The sequence below is a fragment of the Cricetulus griseus genome, chromosome 4, assembly GCF_003668045.3.
Source record: "Cricetulus griseus strain 17A/GY chromosome 4, alternate assembly CriGri-PICRH-1.0, whole genome shotgun sequence".
NCBI classification, from domain to species: Eukaryota; Metazoa; Chordata; class Mammalia; order Rodentia; family Cricetidae; genus Cricetulus; species Cricetulus griseus.
In genome coordinates, this window is record NC_048597.1 from 56,038,931 (window position 1) to 56,062,068 (window position 23,138).

General features: G+C 47.0%; 1 protein-coding gene across 1 annotated transcript; it reads right to left on the minus strand.

Moving 5' to 3' along the window:
* Positions 1–9,150: 9,150 nt before the first annotated feature.
* Positions 9,151–21,751, minus strand: LOC118237735 (solute carrier family 12 member 8-like). The gene is made up of 5 exons (XM_035444125.1): positions 21,686–21,751; positions 20,323–20,469; positions 15,403–15,594; positions 9,264–9,495; positions 9,151–9,191 (listed from the first exon to the last, which is right to left on the minus strand). Exons 1-5 carry the CDS (start codon positions 21,749–21,751, stop codon positions 9,151–9,153), a joined length of 678 nt encoding a protein of 225 aa, XP_035300016.1.
* Between the last annotated feature and the right edge of the window lie 1,387 nt (positions 21,752–23,138).

Here is a 23,138-nt window from a genome sequence, read left to right on the forward strand (position 1 = left end):
ATACAGCCAATGTACAAAACGAGTCAGGAATCATAGATGAAAGCTGAGCATGGCAGGACATGTCTTTAATACCAGCACCTGGGAGACGGGGGCAAGAGGCTCAGAAGTTCAAGATGATCCTTAGCTACAGAGTGAGTTCCAGGTCAGCCTGGATGGCAGTGAGACCCCACAAGAAACAAAAAGCAGAAAGGAATCGGAGTTGAGCAAAGGTCCTGGATTCAGAGATGAAGAACTCAAGGACCCTCGGAAACAGCCGTTTCAGCAGAGAGGAGGGCAGGCATGCTTCTGCACCCTCTTTATAGCTCCCAAGCAGTGACTTTGGCCTTCACATAGCCAAAAATAAGCTCCTAGCCTCACGAAGCAACTTCCACTTGCTGGATTCTGCTTGAGATGAGCCTGCCCCAGGCCCTGTTCACTGACTGAGAGGAGACACCAGAGGACCAGAGTGGAGCAGAGTATGCGATGTAGGCTGCGAAACGCAGGGTATGTCGAAGAACCTTGGCAAACGTCTTCCTGGATAACCAAAGGACTAAGCTTGAAGACTCACAGTTTTGTCTTAAAATGTAGAACCTAGAATTAAAATGTACCACATGTCACTTCGTTTTCTAAAATGTATTTTCTCTATATTTGCCTGACTTTCATGGCAGTGAGATCATTTTGGCCCAAGACTCATCTTACATAAATGAACATATGAGCCCCCAAATGGCATTTTAGGAGTTTTAAGACAAATGTTTGAAAGTGTCATGTCTAAACTGCCATGCTGTTCAGCTTTGTGCAGTAGCTGTGCTTTGGGAAAGACAGGACAGGAGGTGAAAAAAGAAAGAGGGACCCTCACTGCCAGCCAGGACATAACCAGGGGGTGAGGAATGGAGGTGGTGAGGAAAACCAGGGCAAAGAGAGAACATGACACAGAGGGACACCTTGAGACAGAAGGACACAGTGCACATAGCCACCCACATACATGAACACACACGAATATACACAAATAATTTCAAATTTAAAAACATTCTAAATGACAAATGTTCAAACCAAGAATTCTAATATCCAACTGTTGCACTCATCTATTATCCCCGAGAACAGTTCCAAGATCCCAGGGATGTCCGAACCTGCAAACCCCACTAAATCCTACATTTACCTACACATACCTATGATGAAGTTTAATTTATAAATTAGGCACACTAAGAGACTGCCAAAAAAAACCTGACACAATAATTGGGAACCTATGAACAATTCATGAAATGTTGATAAAAATCCATGAATTATATCTCGAATTTTCCATTTAATACTTTTTTGGGTAACCTAAGCTAAAGAAACTTAGATTGTTTTTAAAGGAGGATTGCTACAGTCAGAATTTAAGGGGGGAAGAGGGGTAAGCTAGGTGGGTGTGGTGGTACACACCTGTATTTGCAGCACTCAGGAGTTTGAGGATTTCAAGTTCAAGGCCAGCATGGTAAGAGTGATTTAAACACATACAAAATAGAAAAAAGATGTGTGTGGGTGAGACTATAAAAGAAAGAGCTGTAACCCCCAAATTGAGGTGCTTAAGCTGATAAATAGATCTTTTTTTGTTACAGGGGCTGGAAAGAGGTTCAGTAGTTAAGAGCACTGGCTGCTTTTTCCAGAGAACCCAAGTTCTGTTCTCAGCACCTACATGGTGGCTCACAACTGCCTATAACTCCAGCTGGAGGGGATCCAACACACTTTCCTGTATTCTATAGGAGTCCACACGAATTTTCACACATACACACATACGTATAATTTCAAAAAAAATTAAATAATACCAATTTTTGTTATAGAATTATAGGGCATTGTGGGTTGAGAGGAGATGTTTAACACTTGCAGAAGAAACAAGCGTGGGAGTGAGAATAGTGCCGGACACCTGACACAATGGAATGCTAAAAAGTGAAGCAAAATGATTTCACAGTTCTACTCCAAAGTATTTGCAACTTGGAATTTTTTATCCAATGTCAATCACATCACAGCTGAAGGTAGAGAAGTGACATTTTCTGGGACCCACAGGAAAGGGCCCAGGTTCTGAGAAGAGAGGTGGGGAACTCCAGCACACCAGCTGGGACCCAGCACAGAGTGGCCTCTCTAGGAAAAGCCAGGCTGGAGAGAGGCTCCCACAGGGGGAGTTAAGCCCAACACCAGGGGCAGCTGAGGTTCTATGGGGCATTTTCTACATAGTAATTGGCCATAGAAAATAAAGCAAATCAAAAGTGATGGAGTGAAAGGATGACAAGGACATCTGTACAACCATGTTCATAGCAGTGTTGTTTGTAATAGCCAGAACCTGGAAGCAATATAGATGAACCTTAACTGAAGACTGGATACTCAATGGAGTACTTACTTACTACTCAGCAGAAAACAAAAACAAAAACAAAAACAATGGAATCTTGAAATTTGCAGGCAAATGGATGGAACTAGAGGAAACCATCCTGAGTGAGGCAACCCAGTCACAAAAAGGCAAACATGGTATGTACTCACTTACATATGGATATTAGACATAGAGCAAAGGATTAACAGCCTACAATCCACACTGCCAGAGAAGCTAGGAAACAAGGAGGACCCTAAGAGAGGCATACATGGTCCCCCAGAGAAGGGCAATGGGGCAAGATCTCCTGAGCAAATTGGGAGCATGGGGGAAGGGGAGAGGGAGCTAGGAGAAAGAGAAGGGGAGAAGAGGAGAGGTGAGGAGGACATGAGGGAGCAGGAAGATTGAGTTGGGGGAAGAATAGAGGAGAGCAAGAAAAGAGATACCTTAATAGAGGGAGTCATTATAGGTTTAAAGAGAAATCTGGCACTAGGGAAATTGCCAGAGATCTACAAGGATGACACCAACTAACAATCTAAGCAATAGTGGAGAGGCTACCTTAAATGCCCATCTCTGATAATGAGATTGAGCACTACCTTATATGCCATCCTAGCACCTTCATCCAGTAGCTGGTGGAAGCAGAAGCAGACACCCACAGCTAAATACTGAACTGAACTCCTGGATTCCAGTTGTAGAGAGGGAGGAGTGATGAGCAAAGGGGTCAAGACCAGGCTGGAGAAACCATAAAAACAGCTGACCTGAACAAGCGGGAGCTCATGGTCCCCAGACTAACAGCTGGGAAACCAGCATAGGACTGTTCCAGACACCCTGAACGTAGGTATCAGTTAGGAGACCTGGGCAGTCTATGGAGCCTCTGGTAGTAGAACACTATTTATCCCTAGTGTACGAATGGACTTTGGGAGTCCGTTCCCCATAGAGGAATACTCTCTCAGCCTAGACACACAGGGGAGGGCCTAGGCCCTGCCCCAAATGATATAACAGACTTTGATGATCCTCCAAGGAAGGCTTCACCCTCCCTGGGGAGCAGAAGGAGGATAAGATGGGGGGTTGTGGGGGCCACGGGAAGATGGGAGGGAGAGGGAACTGGGATTGATATGTAAAATAAGATTGTTCTAATTTAAATTTAAAAATCTAGGAGGAAAATAAATAAGTGATGGAGTATAGTGGTGAAAATGGTGGCCTCCAAATGCGTGTTCTCACCAAGACCTAAGAACCTGTAAATGAGACCTCATTTGGAAAAAGTGTCTTTGCAAACACATACCTAAGGACCCCCCCAGGTGAGATCTGTCCAGATTATCAGGTTGGCTGTTACTTTGTTAAGACACTGCATACACAGGGGAAAGACAGAGCAGGGCCATGTGAGGACAGGGGCAGAGACTAGAATGATCAGCCACTCCTAAGGGACACCTGGGCTTCCAGAAACTGAAGTCTCTTCTAGGGACTTGCAGGGACAGTGACTCTGAGACACTTTTGATTCCAGACTTCTTTCCTGTATGAGAATAAACTTCTGTTGTTTTAAGCTCCGTGGTTGTAGCAGTTGGTTAAAGCAGCCCCAGAGACCTAACACACAGAGTACATTTGATTTCAGGATAATAAACAAGGAAATAAACAGAGTATATAGTTTGGATCAAAATGGGCATTTTATGTATGTATTGCTTCTTTACATATAATTTTCAAAGGACAGATGACATGGTGGGGGCTCAATGTCTGTAGCACACATCTATCATGAATAAGAAGTAAGCTGGCATTGTCTGTGTTGGATTCACCACTAAGGTAGACCATCAGGGAACAAGAAAACTGGGTAGGAGAGAACAGGGGAAAATAATAGACAATTCAAGAGAAAAGAAATACAGGAGGCAATAAAAACATGAAAACAATATCCTCAATGGTTTATAAAAAACAAATTGAAAGAAAAGGAATACACACTTTCATCTATTAACACAGCTACCCAATATTTTCCAAGATATTGGTAATCAATAACTCTTATCCACCACAATCTAACTGGGAGGCAGCGTGACAGAAGCCAGCAAAATTTAAAGCACACTTGCTCTCCCTCCTGTGAATTCTATTAATGACTTGCTCCTGCCGAAACAGCCCCCACATCTGAACAGGAGCATCAGCCACACCTGTAATGGTTCAAGACCAGGGCAATCGAAAATACATCGATAGGACTTTGAACTCAAGGTATCTTTAAGTCAGCAACAGGGAATGTTATACAGTACGTATGTTCACATATGCATGCAACAGCAATTAATGAAAAAAGGCATGAATTTGGAAGGGAGTGAGGTGTGCAGGGGAAGGTTTGGAGGGAGAAAGGGGGAAATGATATATTATGATCTCAAAAAAGTAAAAGAAACATATTTGTTTAGAGTGACTAAGAAAGATGCCCACCAGGTGCCTCAAAGCAGGAGCAGGACAGTAGTGCAGTGCAGTCCTGTGTGTACTCAACACGTGCACACATGCGTGTGTGCCCATCTCCTCCTGGGCCACAGGAGTGGAAGCCTGGAGCAGGGAAGGAAAGTTTACTCTTCCTTTTATAGGTGTCAGGATTTAAGGGGTCTCATAATATTTGTATAAAAAAAAAGAACGTTTCCTTTCCTGCTTCCTTGTCGTTTCCTCCCTTCCTTTTTTGAGACAGGGCCTTACTCTGTAGCCCAGGCTAACGCTGAACTAATGCCAATCCTCCTGCCTCAGCTTCCTGAATTCATAGATGGGAGGCCATGCATGACTTGTTTTACCTTTAAAATTCAAATAAAGGGGAACCATAATACAAAAACTTTTGTTCTGTTTTTGTTTTTTTTTAAATTTTCAAATGTTAGTTTTTGTGTGTGTTTTATCTGCATGTATGTCTGGTGCCTGGTGCCCCCGGAGGCCAGAAGAGGACATCAGAGCAGCCAATTCTCCAGCCCCATGCGCGCGCACACACACACACACACACACACACACACACACACACACAGTGTATGTATGAATGTATATATATATATATATATATATATATATATGTATGTGTATATATATGTATACCTACACATACACACACATATATGTGTGTGTATGTGTATATATTATGTAGATATGTGTATGTGTGTATATAGATATGTATATGTATATATACATTAAGTGGCACTAGTCTGGACAGTGGCTAAGAGCTTCTAATGTTTTTACAGAGAATCCAGGTTCAGTTCCCAGAACCCACATGGCAGTTCCCAACCATCTGTAACTCTAGTTCCAGGGGATCTGATTGATTCCCTGTAACAGGAAAAAATAAAAGACCCAGAGACTGATATTGGGGTTCAAAAGCTTCAAGCTGAATATCAGAAAAGCAAAGCAGCTGGCCAGTAGCTTCTTACCTCTACCTTAGACTGAAGGAGCTGATCCAAGCCTCAAACTGCTGCCTCTCCTCAGCATGACTGGAGAACAAATGCTCCTCTCCTCAGTGTGGCTAGAGAATGAATGTCTCTACCAAGACCTTGCTTCTGTCTTATCTACTTCCCAAATGTTGAGATTAAAGGTGTGAGCTATAATATTCTCTCTCTCTCTCTCTCTCTCTCTCTCTCTCTCTCTCTCTCTCTCTCTCTCTCTCTCTTGGTTTTTCAAGACAGGGTTTCTCTGTGGCTTTGGAGGCTGTCCTGGAACTAGCTGGTCTCTAACTCACAGAGATTCACCTGCCTCTGCCTCCAAAGTACTGGGATTAAAGGTGTGCGCCACCAACGCCCGGCTGTAATTCTCTTTTAGACTGATTCACTGTTGTGTAGATCTGGGTGGCCATGGACTCACAGAGGTCCATCTATCTCTTAATACTGAGTTTTAGGATTAAAGGTGTGTATCGACACCCACTAACTTCTGGCTGCTGGGATTAAAGGTGTGGGCCTGGCTTCTATGGCCTGTGACTGACTTTGCTTTCTGAATCCTCAGGCAAGCTTTAATAAATCATAAATAATATATCACTACAATTCTCTCTTTTGGCCTCCTTGGGCACCAGACATGTACATAGTATATATACACACATGCAGGAACACACACACACACACACACACACACACATACACACACACACACTAAATAAATAAATAAATCTTAAAGAAATATGTCTTTTTTCCCCTTAATACTTGAAGTCATTCTGCTAAATCCATACTAAAGGTTTACGGTCTGGTTTCAGTGTGGGTTTTAACTGCAGAAAAAACAGTTTGATAAAACCAATGATGCCAAAAACAGATACTAGAAGGGCCCGTTGCTATGGAAATAATTGAAAATAAATTTCAGCTCATACTACACCCTGCTAATGTATTGACCAGAAGGAAGAACAAGCATTTGGAGTCACTTAGAAGAACAGCCAAGAATGTCTCCATTCAAGAAGGAAAACACATGAATCTAGTGAAGCTTGAGGCGAGGCATCCGGCAGCACTGCCCTGCCAGTCAACCGTAGTCTCTTAGCAACTGTGTCAGTGGAGGGGACAGCACCTGGGAGTCAGAGACTGGATAGGCTGTTTCCCCCTCGATTGACAGTTTAGCAGCCAATGGCCAGTCCAGTCTGTCTCCCCAGTGTGAGAGGCATTGCTACAGGAAGGCCCAAGGTTGGGAAACTGCACAGCTTTCCTCCCACAGAGAAGCCTCAGGTAGCATGCAGCAAGCAGCACTTCAGGTAAGCTAGGCAGACTACCAGGCCCTTGACAATGCAGTGAGTCCTGAGGACCCCTACCGTATAGGAGTCAGCCCTTACGTTGGAGTGGGGGTGGGGGCTTCTAGATGTAAGTGGGGAACATCCAGGGAATCAGAGGATATACAGTTTCTAACATTGGGATCATAATATCTGAAGAAATGGTGCCATACAACAACTCAACTCTGAACAGTCTACAACCAACAGTATTTAAAAGGCAAGAGTGGGGACTGGAGAGATGGCTCAGTAGTTAAGAGCACTTGCTGTTCTTCCAAAGGACCTGAGTTCGATTCCCTGCACCCATGTCAAGCAGTTCACAACCATCTATAACTCCGTATCTAAGGGATCTGATACCAGCAGGCACCGAACACCCATGACATACACACAAACAGACACACACACATTCACATAAATACAAATAAAATCTAAAAATACATTAAGAATAAAAGTATAATGGTGTAGACATCTTCAGTTTTCTTGTTGTTTGTAAAGGCAAGAGTAGGAAGAACACAAAGCAAGGCAGACCTCAGAGGGAGTAGACAAGCATGCTGCAGAAAGCAGGCCTCTTCCTACCCCAGGACGGGCTCGACTGCAGCATCATGTCTGGTTTCACACCCTAGTTCTGCCAAGCATTAGCACAAACCATAGCCTCTTCCTTTGTCTGTAAAATGGGTATCAGTGCTCCCCTCTCAAGAGGTTCTGGTAGGGACCAAGTAAAATAAGCTGTGGCAAATTCTTGGGGAAATGCCCAGCATGGCAGATGCTTGGACACTTCACCCACCACCACCATTACAGGTCCCTGTCTGGGCTGCAGATTATTTTAATCACACTCTGTGGCCCCATCTCCCCCTCTCTTTAAAGCCTGGTCTATATTGCCATATATGCACAGAGTTTCTGGAGTGTGCAGTGTCAGGCCTCTCTACAGCACCCTGGTGATAGGTGTGCATTTCAAGGACAGGCACCGTTGACCTTGACACTAAAACAACACAAATCAGAAGGTGGCAAAGTTACAGACCCCATGTTATTCAGAGCCCTGGGATGCAGGATTCACACTGCTAGGCTCCCAGGAGGCTGAGGAAACCCTGGGTTGGATTATACCTGCGGTTCTCCGCCTTCCTAATACTTTATGACCCTCTGATACAGTTCCTCATGATAAAGTTCCAACCACATGGCGCCAAAATAATTGGCCGCCAATTATTTTCATTGCTACTCCATAACTGTAATTTTGCTACATCATATGTAAATATCTGTGTTTTTCCCATGGTCATAGGCGACTTCTGTGAAACCCAAAGGGATCTCGACCCACAGATTGGGAACAGCTAGAGTAATCAGTGATGGGTTCATTGAATAGTTACAATATTCAATGGGTATGGTGATGCACACCTTCAGTCCCAGTACTTGGGGGGACAGAGGCAGGAAAATCTCTGTGATTTAGAGGCTAGCCTGGTCTACAGAGTTCCAGGATAGCCAGAACTACACAGAGAAACTATGTCTCAATAAAGGAAAATAGGAAAAGAAAAAAATATACCATTTATGTCATCCCAAAGAGTGAAGAGCCATTCCTGGCTACCTGATTGTTTTTTTAAGCCTGGGTAAGGAACACACATTTTTATTTTGAAAAAATAATTTAGCATATAATGCAACAGCTAATCAAACATTTTGGTAGCCATCTCTATGAAATGGCAATCGTCAATATTTGTTGTAGTTTTCTTGTTTTTCAAGATAAGGTCCTAGTGTTTTGTTTCAAATCTTCCTGCCTCAGCCTCCCAAATATTTAGAGGCAGGTGCCACCATGCCCAGAAACATATATTTACATCAAGTTCTTAAAGAAAACTGGAAGATAACCTCGAAGCCTGTCTTCCTCTCTATCCCCACAGTTCTTTCTTGCTCTGTGTCCCAGTCATTGCTATAAATTTGGTTCCTGCCCATCTGTTTGTGCTTTTGTTTGGTGGAAGTTGTGTTAGCTACATTTTTTGTATCTTTTTATAGAAAGAAATAAAAGGGAAATATGGAAAATACAAGAAGTAAAAGTGCATGCATGCCTCTGTGTGTGAGTGTGTGTGTGTGTGTGTGTGTGTGTGTGTGTGTGTGTGTGTGTGTGTGTGTGTGTGTGAAAGGCTTGTGGGCCCAGGGAGCTGTACCAAAGTGCAGCTGTTCACCTGACGAAGCCCAGCCTACCCAAATTGTAGGTACAGCCTGTGGGAAGGGAAGGTACTCCACAAATTACACCCATCAACATCTACAAAGCACTGCACTCCAAGGGCCTACCTGGGTCCAGGTGGGTGAAAGAGCCAACCACGAAATCCAGGGTTGAGACAGCCAGCAGGAACAGCAGCAGCAGTTGGAGGCGGATTATCCACTTGACACCAGCTAGGTTGATGCCCAGCAAAGCCAGAAGTACAACAACCGAAATTCCTCGAACAGCCCAGATGTTCCCAAGGCCCAGCAGATCTGAGATGGACTCAGCGAAGCCAGTGATGTACATGGCACCTGCAACACACTGCCAGGCAATTCCCAGCAGGAAGAGCCAGCAACAGAGATGTATCAGCTGCAGACCTACCTGCTTACAGACACACACACAGACACACAAACACACACACACACACTCCACCAGCACTGTGTCTCTCTACCTGGGAGTCAGCACCAGGTCAAACCTGCTCCTCCACAGGGGAACCCGCCTCAGGGCCCCATTTCTGCTCATCTACATATTGAACAAGAGAGGAATGAGCCCTGGTTGAGAGCTTCCAGTGGTCACCAAGGCAAAAAGATTATGGGATAGTGGGTCAAAAAGGCCTTTGGCTTTCTCTGCCTGCGTTATTCATTAAGTAAATCTCTACAACAAACCCATGCAGGAAGGGCCTTTTCCTCAGAGCCACAGCAGTGCTGTCCCACAGACATTTGAACGCCATTTCTTTTAACGTGTGCATGTGCGTGTGCATGTAAGTCCAGCTCTTTTTCGAAACAGACTCTCCTAGTGGCCTAGGACTGGCCAAGAATGCCAGGCTGACTGACCAGCAGCCCATGGATCCTCTTACTTCTGCCTCTCTAGTATATACGCCACCACACCAAACCTTGTTTGGTTTTTACACTGGTTCTAGGGATCAAATGCATATGCCCAGGCTTACAAACAAGCACTTGACTGAGTAAAAAGTTTCCAGGCTTATAAATCAGGTTGTTTTGGTTTGGTTTGTATCGGTTGGTTTTGGTTCTTTAAGACAGGGTCTAACACTGTAGCCCAGACTGACCTGACCCTCCCTATATAACACAAATTAGATTCAAACTCGCAGTAACCCTTCTTCTTCAGCCTCCAAGCCACAATCCCTGGCAGTATTATTCTTTTACTTATCTAGCTGCCAGGCATGGTGGCACATGCTGTAATCCCAATACTCAGGAGGCAGAAGCAGGAGGATCATGGAAAACCATGGCCAGTCTCATCTACATAGGCCAACCAGGGCTATATAGAATGAGCCTGTCTTAAATAAACAAGATTCCAGAGCTAGAAGCTGGGCAGTGATGGCATACACCTTTAATCCCAGCACTGGCAGGGATTATCTCTGTGAGTTCAATGCCAGCCTAGTCTACAAAGCAACACAGAGAAACCCTGACTCAAAAAAAAAAAAAAAATAGAACTAGAATAAAAGAGAGTAGGTGCCACATCTTTTCAGTGTGGTGTGTGGCAAAGGTGTCCACAGGCTATCCAGGTGAAGCCAGGGTCTGGTTCGTTATTCACTATTGATTAAATTAGCATTAAATGTCCCAGACTGAGTAAAGTTACATGTTAATTTATAATGCTTTTTTGCCCATCAATAGTAGATACAAAAATAGCTTTCATCTGGTGACCAGATAGTCCGAAGGATTAAGGTTTACAGTCCTATAAAAGAGTGGCTAGTTTGATGTCGAACCCAGCAAACTCATCCTTCCATTTGCTGACTAAAGTGCCTAACTGTGGAGGTGCAGATTTGATTTCTGTCTGTCTGGCATCCATACCTCACTCCTCAGTGTTCTTAAACATCTTACTAGTAGGCTACACTCACTCATACACTAGAGTCATGATTTTACATTTTATGGAAATACTTGAGAGGCAGGTCCAAATAAGTAGTTAAGAGTGACGAGAGCTGGGTATGGTGGTGCCCACTGTAATCCCAACACTTGGGAGGCAGAGGCAGGTGGGTCTCTGTAAGTTCAAGGTCATACGTGTCTACAGAGCCACACAGTGAGACCCTGTCTCTAAAAACAAAAAAACAAGTATCATGTGTGGGGCAGCAAGATGGCTCATCAGGTGACGGCACTTGTCACCAAGCCTAGTGACCTGAGTTTGAGTTCCAGGACTCACAGGGTTGAAGCAGAGAGAGAACTCCTGCAAGTTGTTCTTTGACCTCTGCATGCACACCTACACACACACACAATATGTACATACACACATATATACAATATATACACACACAACAAACACACACACACACACATATATATAATATACACATACACATATACATTGACACACACGCACAATAAACAAATGTAATAAAATGTTGGTGGCATGAGCATCACTTTGCATAATCACCAACCTTGGTCCCCTTTCTCCTTAGACTGGTCACTTTACTCAGCCCCAGGCTCTGCTGGTCACCCTCATCAGTGCAGCCCTGTCCTTGCCATTGTCCCAGGAACAAATTCAGTTTGAACCTATTCAAGTTCTTCTTTTCCACAAGCTCTTTCTCCTTTCACTGGTCACTCAGTAAACATTAAATTTACTGTCGGTGCTATATAATTATCCAGGCCGAGATTCTACTGTCTCCTGCACCAAGAATACAAACCCCCCTTTAAAAAATAAAATATTTGGGCTGGGAAGATGGCTCAGTGGATAAAGCATTTGCTGCACAAGTGTAAAGGCCAGAGTTCAGGTCCCCAGAACCCATGGCAATAGCTGGTTAGGTGTGGTGGCTGATGGTAATCCTAGCATTCCACATAGAGGCACACAAAGGGGATCTCCAGGGATTCCCTAGCTGGAATTAGCCAGTTGTGAATTCAGCAAGAAACCCTGCCTCAAAAAAAAAAAAAAAAAAGTAACTAAGGAAAATGCCAGTGTCAACTTCAGGCCTCTACAGCATACACACACACACACACACACACACACACACACACACACACACACACGCACGCACGCACGCACGCACGCACGCACCTATAACCATGTGAACACATAATCAGGCAAGTGCACACACCAGATACAAGTTTTAAAAACTCAATGCTTGTTTCGCCTCTTCAGTATCCTCCATTTGCTAAGCGTGATGCAAGCCTTCTGTGACTGCTGTGGGATGTGCTGCCTTTCATCGTCAAGTGCCCTCACCTGTAACCATTACCACTGCATCACCACTCTAACTCAGTTAAATCTGCCTGGGCGAAGTCCTGTTGACTTGGCCAGCTTCTAACAACACGGCACAATGTCACCATAGCCTCCTGCTGCTTGGTTAAGAGGAAGCTGCTGTTCCAAGGTGAACACAGAAAAGCATAAGCACTCTCTCCCGGCCAGGGTTCAGTGAATGCACATGCAAATTCCAAAAGGGGATTTACTGGGTGGGCTTGCACAGTCAGAGGCTGGGTGGTCCCACGTGGTCATTTACAAGCTGGGAATCCAGAGAAGCGAATAGCTGCTAAGTCCAAGAGATGAAAACCTCAGGACAAGGGGGACCAAGATGCAGTACCAGCCTCAAGCCAAGGGTCTGGAAGCTCCCTGGATGTCACTGGAGTGTGTCTGCATCGAAGGCTGCCAAAGCCGGAGTCTGATGTTAATGGGTGGTGGTGGAGCATGCATGCACCTGCTGAGGACGACTACCCTCCGCTCTGACATCCTCTTCTGTGGTTTCTTCCATCCAACCCCCAGCTTACTGGACTGTGGTGTCTGAGGTCAGGACAGCTCTTCACCCCTCAGTTGCTTACCCTCACAGACACAGCAAGACATAGGCTTTACTAAGTTCCTCTACAGCCAACCAAGTTGACAGTCAAGGTTGACTATCAAGCTAGGGATGGGGGCATTTGTCTAACAGCCCAGCACTAAGAAGGTAGAGGCAGGAGGATTAGGAATTCAAGACTAGCTTGTATTACTTGGCAATATAGGCTGTATAGTAAGATCCTGAGTCGGGGAGGGGAGAGCCACCACACCCATCAGAGTTACTGTATTGCCTTTACATTTCTAACTGTTAGACCTCCGGAAAACTCAGGTATCCGGGGTCCCAGGCCACGACCACGGTCACCCCAATCACCAGGCAGATTCAAGAGCTTGCTGCAAACTGCATGAGGCTTTATTGTAATTTAACGAGCCAACCCCATGTTAGCTCGGGTCTTTTACCCACCCAACATGGCGGATGGCTCGCAAAAAACTCTGAGAAGCCACAGGACTGAGATCTTATAGGGCAGCGTAAGGGGAGTGTCTAGGGGTACACACAGGCTCAGGATTGGTGTGCCTCCAGGCTTGGAGGGCTTGCCCTGTGTTGATTGGCCAACTGGTTGTTATGGCCCATAGGCCCTCCCAGGGTGGTTGCTATGCTTTGCGTCATTGCTGTGTGCTTGTCTGTAAAGTAGACCCAGGGTAGTAAATCATAGCGCCACCAGCTAACTTCTGATTGGTTCCTTGTCACTAAGCAGACATCTGACTTTCTAGTGACTAAGACAAGGTCAAACAAGCACTTCGGCCGCTAAGACTGCCGAAAGGGGAGCTGGTCCCTTCATAACAGGTGACACACCCATCACCATGGAGATGGAATACCTGCATACATCTGGGGTATACTGACAAAAGTGCCTTGTACCCAGTTACAAAGTGAACCCATCTCCAGGGAAGAGGGGCCTGTGAACAGGCAGGAAAGTATAGTCCCTTCTGACTCAGAACTCAAGGCCTTAGCCCACATCCGGCTTGAGACAGCTGACATAGGGCCGACCGGTCTGAACCCCAAGCCTTCCTGAGCAAGCCAGCTGCCCTAAGGCATCCAGGCTGGAACGCACTCTTCCTTGGAAAGCAGTACTGAGTTTCTGTAAACATTCCCAGAGCTCATTATAGTTGGAAACTGTTTTCATTTCCTTCTACCATAATCAGGGACGTTTCCTTCTCTTTACCATTCTCAACACAGGAACATCTGTAGCGCCCTGCCACATAAGGGGTGGGGGGCGCTCACCATCTTAAAGAAAGGAAGAGGCATACTCTCAGGATAGAAACCTCCATCCCGGGGCCTTTGTTTTGGTCAATCAGGTGTTCAGGAGACCTGAGTAGTAGCAGATAGGCACATCCTCCACACTCTCTCCTTCAGAGACAAATCCTAACTTAGGCTGCAGTAGGCAGCCAGTGTGGATAGTGGATGTGCTCACTCAGCATGCACACCCCAGCCATGTACACCCCAGCCATGCACAGCCCAGCCACGCACACCCCAGCCACGCACACCCCAGCCATGCACACCCCAGCCATGCACAGCCCTGGCACAGCCATGCACACCCCAGCCATGCACAGCCCAGCCATGCACAGCCCAGCCACGCACACCCCAGCCATGCACACCCCAGCCATGCACAGCCCATGCACAGCCGCCATGCACAGCCCAGCCATGCACACCCCAGCCATGCACACCCAGCCCACGCACACCCAGCCACGCACGCCACGCACACACCCCAGCCATGCACAGCCCTGCCATGCACAGCCCTGCCATGCACACCCCAGCCATGCACACCCCAGCCATGCACAGCCCTGCCATGCACAGCCCTGCCATGCACACCCCAGCCATGCACACCCCAGCCATGCACAGCCCTGCCATGCACAGCCCTGCCATGCACAGCCCAGCCATGCACACCCCAGCCATGCACACCCCAGCCATGCACAGCCCTGCCATGCACAGCCCTGCCATGCACAGCCCAGCCATGCACACCCCAGCCATGCCACACCCCAGCCATGCACAGCCCTGCACATGCACAGCCCTGCCATGCACAGCCCTGCCATGCACATGCACACCCCAGCCATGCACACCCCAGCCATGCACAGCCCTGCCATGCACACCCCAGCCATGCACACCCCAGCCATGCACAGCCCTGCCATGCACAGCCCTGCCATGCACAGCCCAGCCATGCACACCCCAGCCATGCACACCCCTCTTAGAAAGGCAGCAGAAGTGAGACACTGCCAGTCGCTGGCCTGGGCTCACCAGGAATTCATGAGGCAGAGGTAGGAGGAGACAGTCAGGATCTTTGGATTTCAGGCTCTTGACCTAGATTGCTGCTGGTGTGTGCTCCTCCTCAGAGCCCAGTGTGGTCCTTTATCAGTGTGGCCCTTGTCCCCACCGTTGCCTCCCCCCAGGTCAAATTAGGAAGGGGAAAAGGAGATAATGGCAAATGAACAGGCAGAGGCAAGAGTTGAATCATGCTGCAGTCTCACCTGTCCAAACACATACAACAGCCCAACAGTGCCTCCCATCTGCCCACCAAGGACTGAGGAGATCATGGAGTAGACGCCACCACTGCCTATCCCGCCATGCTCTGCGACGCCAATGCCAGACAGCACGGTGATGAGGGCCACGAGGATGACGAAGGACACCAGGAGCAAGCCCAGGAGCACACCTGTGTTTCCCTGCAGCAGAATGGGGGAAGGGTATCAGATTTAGGAGACATCTCACTAGAGCTGTTCCCAATGGAAGGACTGAGTACCCCCACCTGTAGGGGGAAATGCTGGTCATGCTTGCTTGAGGGCTGGCACAGGCAACGCTGTCCACACCCACTTGGGGGCTGGCAGAGGTGACACTATCCACTCACACTTGGGCATAGTCAGAGTGACGTAGCCCAAGGTTTTAAATATGAGGTGGCACGCATGCAGCTCTCTCTGTTCCCTCACCTGCCCGCTTGTACAGGACTGGCTCCATCTCGTGAGTACTTTCCTAATAAACCATCTGTTTTTCAAACTGGCTCTGACTCCATTGCAATTCACATTAATTGAGTTTCTTAATACCCACCCACTGGGTGACCCACTGGGCAGAGGGGCACACCAAGGGACCGGGAGAAAAAGAAGTGTAAAGTACCTCCTGGATCTTCTTCCAAGCTAAGGCCTCCAAGAAGTCTCAGATAGGTGGAAAGTCCATCCTTCAGACTCTAATAACTTTATACCACACGTGGCTAAAGTGAAGGCAACTCAAGAGACTGACCAGCCAGGCTGGAGAGATGAGATGGCTCAGCAGTTAAGAGCACTTGTTGTTCTTGGAGAAGATCAGGGTTCAGTTCCCAGCACCCACATGGTCGTTCACAACCATCTGTTAACTCCAGTTCTAGGGGACCCAGGGGACTGATCTCCTGACCCCTCAGGCACCAGGCATGCATGTGGTACACATATACGTAGTCAAACACTCCTATACACAAAGGTAAAATTAAAACAGAGATTTGATGCTGGAGAAATGTCTCAGCAATTAAGAACACTGGCTGTTCTTCCTCAGGACCTGGGTTCAATTCCCATTACCTACCTGGCAGCTCACACCTGTCTATAACTCCCAAGATGTGACATCCTCACAGAGACATACATGCAGGCAAAATACTGATACAAATGAAATAAAAAACAAATTATTAAAAAAAAAAACGAGAGATTTACAAGGAGCCTGTAAATCTACCCTGCAGGTAACCTTGACCTAGCACAAAAGGACACAAAAGGCTCTCCCTGCCATCCTCTTACCAATACCAGTTCCCTGCCTAGAAAGCCCTTTCTCCTCATTCTACTGGCTTGCCAGGTTAACTCTAAAGCATCCTTGAACACAGTATCCAGGATTTCTCCCTCTAGTAGCTATCATTGACACCTTTCTGAGCCCTCCGGTACTCCCAGCTTAGTGCTTACTTCTCAGAGTACTTGCTAAATAAGTCTCTAGTTACCAAGTCTCTTCCCAGGTCTGAGCTGTGAGGACAGGACACATTTCTATCCCCATCCATGCTCGCTGGTGCATACTAAGTGCTTTCTGAGCAAATAAGAAATAAGCACACGTTCCTGGACATGCACGCTGACACATCTCAGTGTGAAAATCAAAAGAAGGGAAAAGGACACGGGGCGAGCCCTTTGCAATGGTGCCTGCTTTGTAAGGGCATGGGTGATGGAGCCCCTCAGAAGGTGTGCTGATTGTTGGAGACAGAATGAAGGGATGGCAGAGGGGCCTTACAATAAGCTGGAGGATGCCCAGAAAGTGAGGGGTGCTCAGCTACATTGTTGGTCTAGGATGGAGAGCAAGATCTCAGGGGTGGGAGGCAGTGTTCTTTCTATTCCAAGACCCAGCATTTTGCTATCCCGTTCTTACTAATCTGCAGGTTTTTATAGATACCATGAGGATATTTGCATCCTAACTCTTCTGACTGTGGGTCTCACACGAACCCATTCTGGTTTTCTCTTTTATAGCAACTGCCCTGAACACTGCCACTTAGTAGGTCCAGAAGCAAGGCTCTCTATCCACTGTCCCCTCTGAGGCCACTGGGAGAGGCATTGAGTTACCTTGCCAACTAGAAGAGCTCAGGCGGCAAGCAAAGGCCCTTCAAGAACCCCCTCTCTCACAATTTTTATTTTTTATTTTACAGTATTATAGGTGTCTTTGTTAACTAAGCCAAGCTCCTTGAGGGAATAAAACAGAACAGAAATGACAGAGCGCTTACCTATTATAAGGCCTGGGTTCAAGCCCAGAAAGCAAAAAAAAAAAACCAACAAAGAAAGAAAACAAAAATCCATAGGAGGCTCGGGGCCACTCCAAAGCCTAACAAACAGCTGTGACAATGCAGCAGTAGTCACTGCCAGAGGGGCCTCTGCACATCTGACCTAGTGTGGAGACCGAAGCAAAGGAGGCTCCCTTAGGGGACATCTGTCTGCAGAGAGCTGGGCTCTGCATGCCAACCGTGAGCAATCAGGACGCTGCTCCTCAACTATGCCTTCTGCTACCTCACGGCTCTGAGCTGTCTCCTCATAGAACAGACCATATCTGCCTCGTAGCTGTCAGGAAACATTCAATTTTAGAGAATTAAACACATTTACTTCACTTTGACTGCCACCTGTCACATAAGTGCTCGATAAGTCTTACTTGCTATATCTTATTTTGCTATAAATGTTATACTATTATTAATAATTATTGTTATACAGCTTATAAATTCTGTACCCTCTAAACGTCCCCAAGGCCTAGGCTGATGCATAAGGACAGCTGTGAGCTCCCTTCAAAAGATAATGCCAATAGCCACGTGTGCAAAGCCCAGATAGTGCCAGATGGCAAAGGACACTGCTGAATTCCTGGGTGTGGCGGCAGTGCTAGCTGGTAGTGGTGAGAGCAAGGGTGGAGAACGGCTGACAGGAACAAAGTCCCCGAGTGGCTCCCTCCACTCATGGTGCAGCCCCAGGTCCCGGATGCTGGTGTCCCCAAGACATGTACACCTGAGCACGACATCTGAGTGTTCCCACTACTGACTTTGCTAATATCCCACTGCCAATGAAATCCTACAGAGCCATTTCCTTCTTTTGTCCATACTTGAAAGCTGTCTGCATGTGAATACAAAGATCCACCCCACCCCCCAAGAACAACCTTGGGTTTTCAGAACAGAGCAGTCGCTATCACTGCTCCAAGTTGCTCTAGGGCTAGTATTTTCTATTTAAGAAATGCTTTTGGCATTATATCTGCTTCGATTTCATACAATTCTCTGGATACTCTGTCTCGTTTTGGGCATTTCGTATTTATCTTCTCTTTTCATGATCAAAAATATGATACCAATGGCAGAGTTGAAAGGTAGAGGTTATTTTAGGACAAAAGGACGGACAAGCTCAAAGATGGCCTGTGACCCCCCCTGACTCTGGTGTTCCTGTCCTTGTGTGGTCTCCTGCCCTCTGTGGACCTGCATTCAGTGTCCCACGGAAGTGATGGGATATAATTTTTGAAGCTAGGACATTAAAGAGACGTTGGCCGCCATTACAGGCAGGAACTTTCTCCTACTCTATCTGTGATCTTGGTGGAAGTCTGCAGCCTTGAAAAGAAGACAGCCCCACAGGGAGACCACGTGATGTGACATGGCCAAAGCCTGCCAAGTGGTACTTGAGTGATCCAGTAGAGCAACACGTGCCTGACACCAACTGCAGCCTCACAGGAACCTTGAGTACATACACAACAACAAACAGTGAATACAACTTAAACCTTCACTTTGGGGATGGAGCTTATTTTAGATAGCATTTCTTAAAAATCAAACAGAGAGGGCTAAAGACTCAATGTGGAGCTGTCTTCTTTCCTGACACTGATAACTTCAGAAAAAAAAAAAACAAAAGGATTTAAGCCTGAGGCTTCCCAAGGGGCATTCTGCCTCTAGACTGCATCAGAAATAAATGCCTTCTAGAGTCTCGCCCTCACTAAAGCTTACCCAACAATGTACCTCATGGGTGTGGTACATTGCCCGTTTCTCTGTCAAGCACTTGGGAACATAGTCCCCCTGAACAGCTCTCTCCCTTCACCTATCCAGCCTTCAAGCCTCCAGCAACTCCTCTTCCAGGCAGCTTTCCCAGACACCTTGCATCCACTCCTAGGGGGGCCTTAATGCTCAAGAGATCTCTCTTAATGCAAGTCTGCACCACCAGAGGAACAAAGGCTAAGATTTTATAATCCCAGGGCAGCATTAGTGTCTATACACACCAGGCCTTCACTGGTGTGTAGCTCTTTTCCGGGCAGTTTGCTCAGCCTATTGAAGTTCAGTGCGAAGGCAAGGTGTGAGGGTTCTGGGAACCTGGCTGGGCACACATACGCTAGGGAAGTGCTAGGACATTTTTGCCCAAGGTATAAAGGAGATGTCCTTTGTGCCCTGAGCAAAAGATGAACTCAACCATCAGGATCTAGACAAGAGGGTCTGTCCTGAGCAGTAAATCCTGAGAAGTAGGAACTTACACCTCTAACCAAGCAGCCCTATGAACAGGACCAAGAGCAGTGAGAAAGGGAACCATGTGCACGGGGGTTGATGTTTCAGAGGGGCACAAAGTGATGTGACAAACACCAGGAATCCCAGAAGGGTTACAAACTAGAGTAAAAAAAAAAAAATCAGCATCTCTCTGATCCTTGCCCTGTCTCTAGTCCCACTCACAATGAACCCTGACCCCATATAGTCAGGTCCATCCTGAGGCTCTCACTGGGGCACCTCTGAGGCCCAGGCTCCCAGGATTCTTACTCTAAAATCACTGGCAGTCATGCAATGTGCTTCCTGCTTCTCCTCCCAGGAGAATCTGTGCTTCAGGAACCTATTGCCTAAATTGTGGGATCCAAGATGCCTTTCCAGGTCACATGTCCATGAGAAATTCCAGGGTCACCAGCTCATCACTCACCACCAGCCAGCCGGTCCTCAAGAAAAGGACAACCCCAAAAATGTTGATCATGCAGGAAGTGAACACGCCATCCCAGGTCCCAAACAGCACTGGCTCCCACATGAACAACTGGATCTTCCACCAGGGCTGGGGCTGGGCTAGGATGCCCTGCAAAGAACACAGTGACATCAGGTAAGCAGCTGACAGAAGGACAGGGGTGTGTGTTGGGGGGGGCGGGGGTTGGGGAAAACACTGAAGTGGACCAGGAAAAGGGAGGAAACTGACCTTAATTTAAAAACAAACAAACAAAAAACACCTCACACCTCAGGACTGGGAAGATGGGTCAGCAGGTAGTAGTATTTGTGATGCAAGCATGAGGACCTGAGTTCAAATCCCCAGCACTCATATGAAAAGCTGGATATGGCTGCACAGGTAGATGTAAGGGACAGAGACAGGTAGATGCCAGGTGCTCATTGGCTAGCCAGCCTAGCCAGAACAGGCTTTGAGTTGAGTGGGAATCTCTGTCTCAGGTGTGTGTGTGTGTGCGTGTGTGTGGAATTACTCTCTAAAGGGTCCCTATTCTCAGGCAGAGTTGTTGTATGCATATGTAGTTAATCGCTCAATAAACACCCAGGCTCTTTGCAGGTGAGATCATGTGACTGGGAGGAGGTATTTAGAAGAAGCAATAGCAGGTTTTGAATTGCTAGTTTGGGACCCCACCAGATCAGGCGGTGTCTCTGGCCCCCAGCAATTTTCATTCCCTTCCATTGTTAGATCCCCGAAAACCTCAAGTATCCGGGGTCCCAGGCCACGTTCGCGGTCACCCCAATCACCAGGCGGATTCGAGAGCTTGCTGCAAACTGCACGAGGCTTTATTGTAATTTAACGAGCTAACCCCATGTTAGCTCGGGTCTTTTACCCACCCACCATGGCAGACAGCTAGAAAAGATGGCTCCTAGGGGCTCCTGAAAGATCTTATAGGGCAGTGTAAGGGGAGTGTCTAGGGGTACGCACAGGCTCACGATTGGTGAGCCTCCAGGCTTGCCCTGTGTTGATTGGTCAACTGGTTGTTATGGCCCATAGGCCCTCCCAGGGTGGTTGCTGTGCTCTCTACGCCATTGCTGTGCGCTTGTCCATAAAGCACACCCAGGGTCGTAAAGCATAGCTCCACCAGCTAACTTCTGATTGGTTCCTTGTCACAAGACAGGCATCTGACTTTCTAGTGTCTAGAACAAGGTCATAGAAGCACATGTTCGGCCATTATGGCTGCCAAAAGGGAAGCTGGTTCCTTCACCATCTTTCAGCCTCAGGGGTGAGATCAGCTTCAAGCAAAGGCTCCTGATGACGACTGGGCACTTTTTCACTCCTTTGGCCTTTCCCATACCCCTGTCACCACGTCCTTCTGTTTAAAAGACCTGAGTAATTTGTTTCGCTGCCTGAACACTGACATGGTACCTCCCATACCTCCTTTCTTTCCAGGGTCCCAAAGTATGCCTTGGTCGCTTAGCTTAGAACCAGAGATAGACCATTGGTTCAGTGGGTTCTATTTTTTTCCAATTCAAAGATAACAAAAGCATTCATAAACCCTGTGCAAGCTGGTTTCTGTGTCAATTTGACACAAGCCAGAGTCACTTTGGAAGAGGAAACCACAACTGAGAAAAAGCCCCCTGAAAGGTTCAGGCATTATGCTGGCCTGCCCCTGTTACCTGGTGGAATCCACTCAGGCAATACCCTGGTCAGCCCAAGGTTCCATGGGAAAGAAGTCTGCACGCAGGGTCCTTTAAAAGATAGGCCCCTGCCCCTTTACGCTCTCTCTCTCTCTCCCCTGTCTCTCTCTCTGTCTCCTGTCTCCTGTCTCTCTGTTTCCCCGCTCTGTCTCTCTATGGCGACCGGCCATGGCGGTCAGCCATTACCCTGTTCCTCTTCTTAGTCTCCCCATTCTGCCGGTCCTTATAATAAACTTATAGTCAATATGTCTGTCTCAATATTTCTCTTTTCTTCTTTATAAACAAAACAATAACACCCCCCACCAGATTAGTCTGTAGGCAAGCCTTTGGAGCATTTTCTTGAGTGATGATTGACACGGGAGGGTCCAGCCCCCTATGGGCAGGTGGTGTGGGGTTCTATAAGAAAGCTGAGCAAGTCATTAGGAGCAAGTAAGCAAGCTGTATTCCTCCGTGGCCTCTGCATTAGTTCCTGCCCTGCCTTCCCTGTGTGACGGACTGTAAAGTGGAACCATAAAATAAACCATTTCTTCCCCCTATTGCTGTGAAGAAATATGATGACCAAAAAGCCAGTTAGGGAGAAAAGGGTTTATTTGACTTACTTCCATATCACTGTTTACTGAAGGAAGTCAGGACGGAAACTCAAACAGGGCAGGAACCTGTAGGCAGGAGCTGAGGCAGAGGACATGGAGGAGTGCTGCTTACTGCCTGTTCCCCATGGTTTTCTCAGCCTGCTTTCTTCTAGAGTCCAGGACTACCAGTCCAGGGGTGGCCCCACCCACAATGGACTGGACCCTCCCCCATTGGTCACAAACTGAGAAAATGCCTTACAGCTGGATCTCATGGAGGTATTTCCTCAGCTGAGGCTCCTTCCTCTGATGACTCTAGCTTGTGTCAAGTCACAAAGCTACCCAGTACAAGGAAGGAAGGACAGGGAGGGGATGGAGGGAGTTTGGATAATAGGTGTTCAGGGAATATGGTCAGGAGGAGGAACTAGCAGACTATAGTCTACAAAGATTACGGAGGCCTGAAGAGGGGAGCCTAAAGGTTCCCAGCACAAAGAATGGTGGATGTTTGACATGTAAGTGCTAATCACCCCTATATGATCATTCC

What these genes read in the sequence shown, in the direction of transcription:
- LOC118237735 (XM_035444125.1), bottom strand. Translation starts at nt 21,751, where the DNA reads ATGTCAGTGTTCAGGCAGCGAAACAAATTACTCAGGTCTTTTAAACAG. An exon ending in AGAAGGACGTGGTGACAGGG is followed by an intron (nt 20,470 to 21,685) that starts GTATGGGAAAGG and finishes TGTTCTTTGCAG; the next exon opens with GGCATCCTAGCCCAGCCCCA. An exon ending in TTTCACCCACCTGGACCCAG is followed by an intron (nt 9,192 to 9,263) that starts GTAGGCCCTTGG and finishes CCCTTCCCACAG; the next exon opens with GCTGTACCTACAATTTGGGT.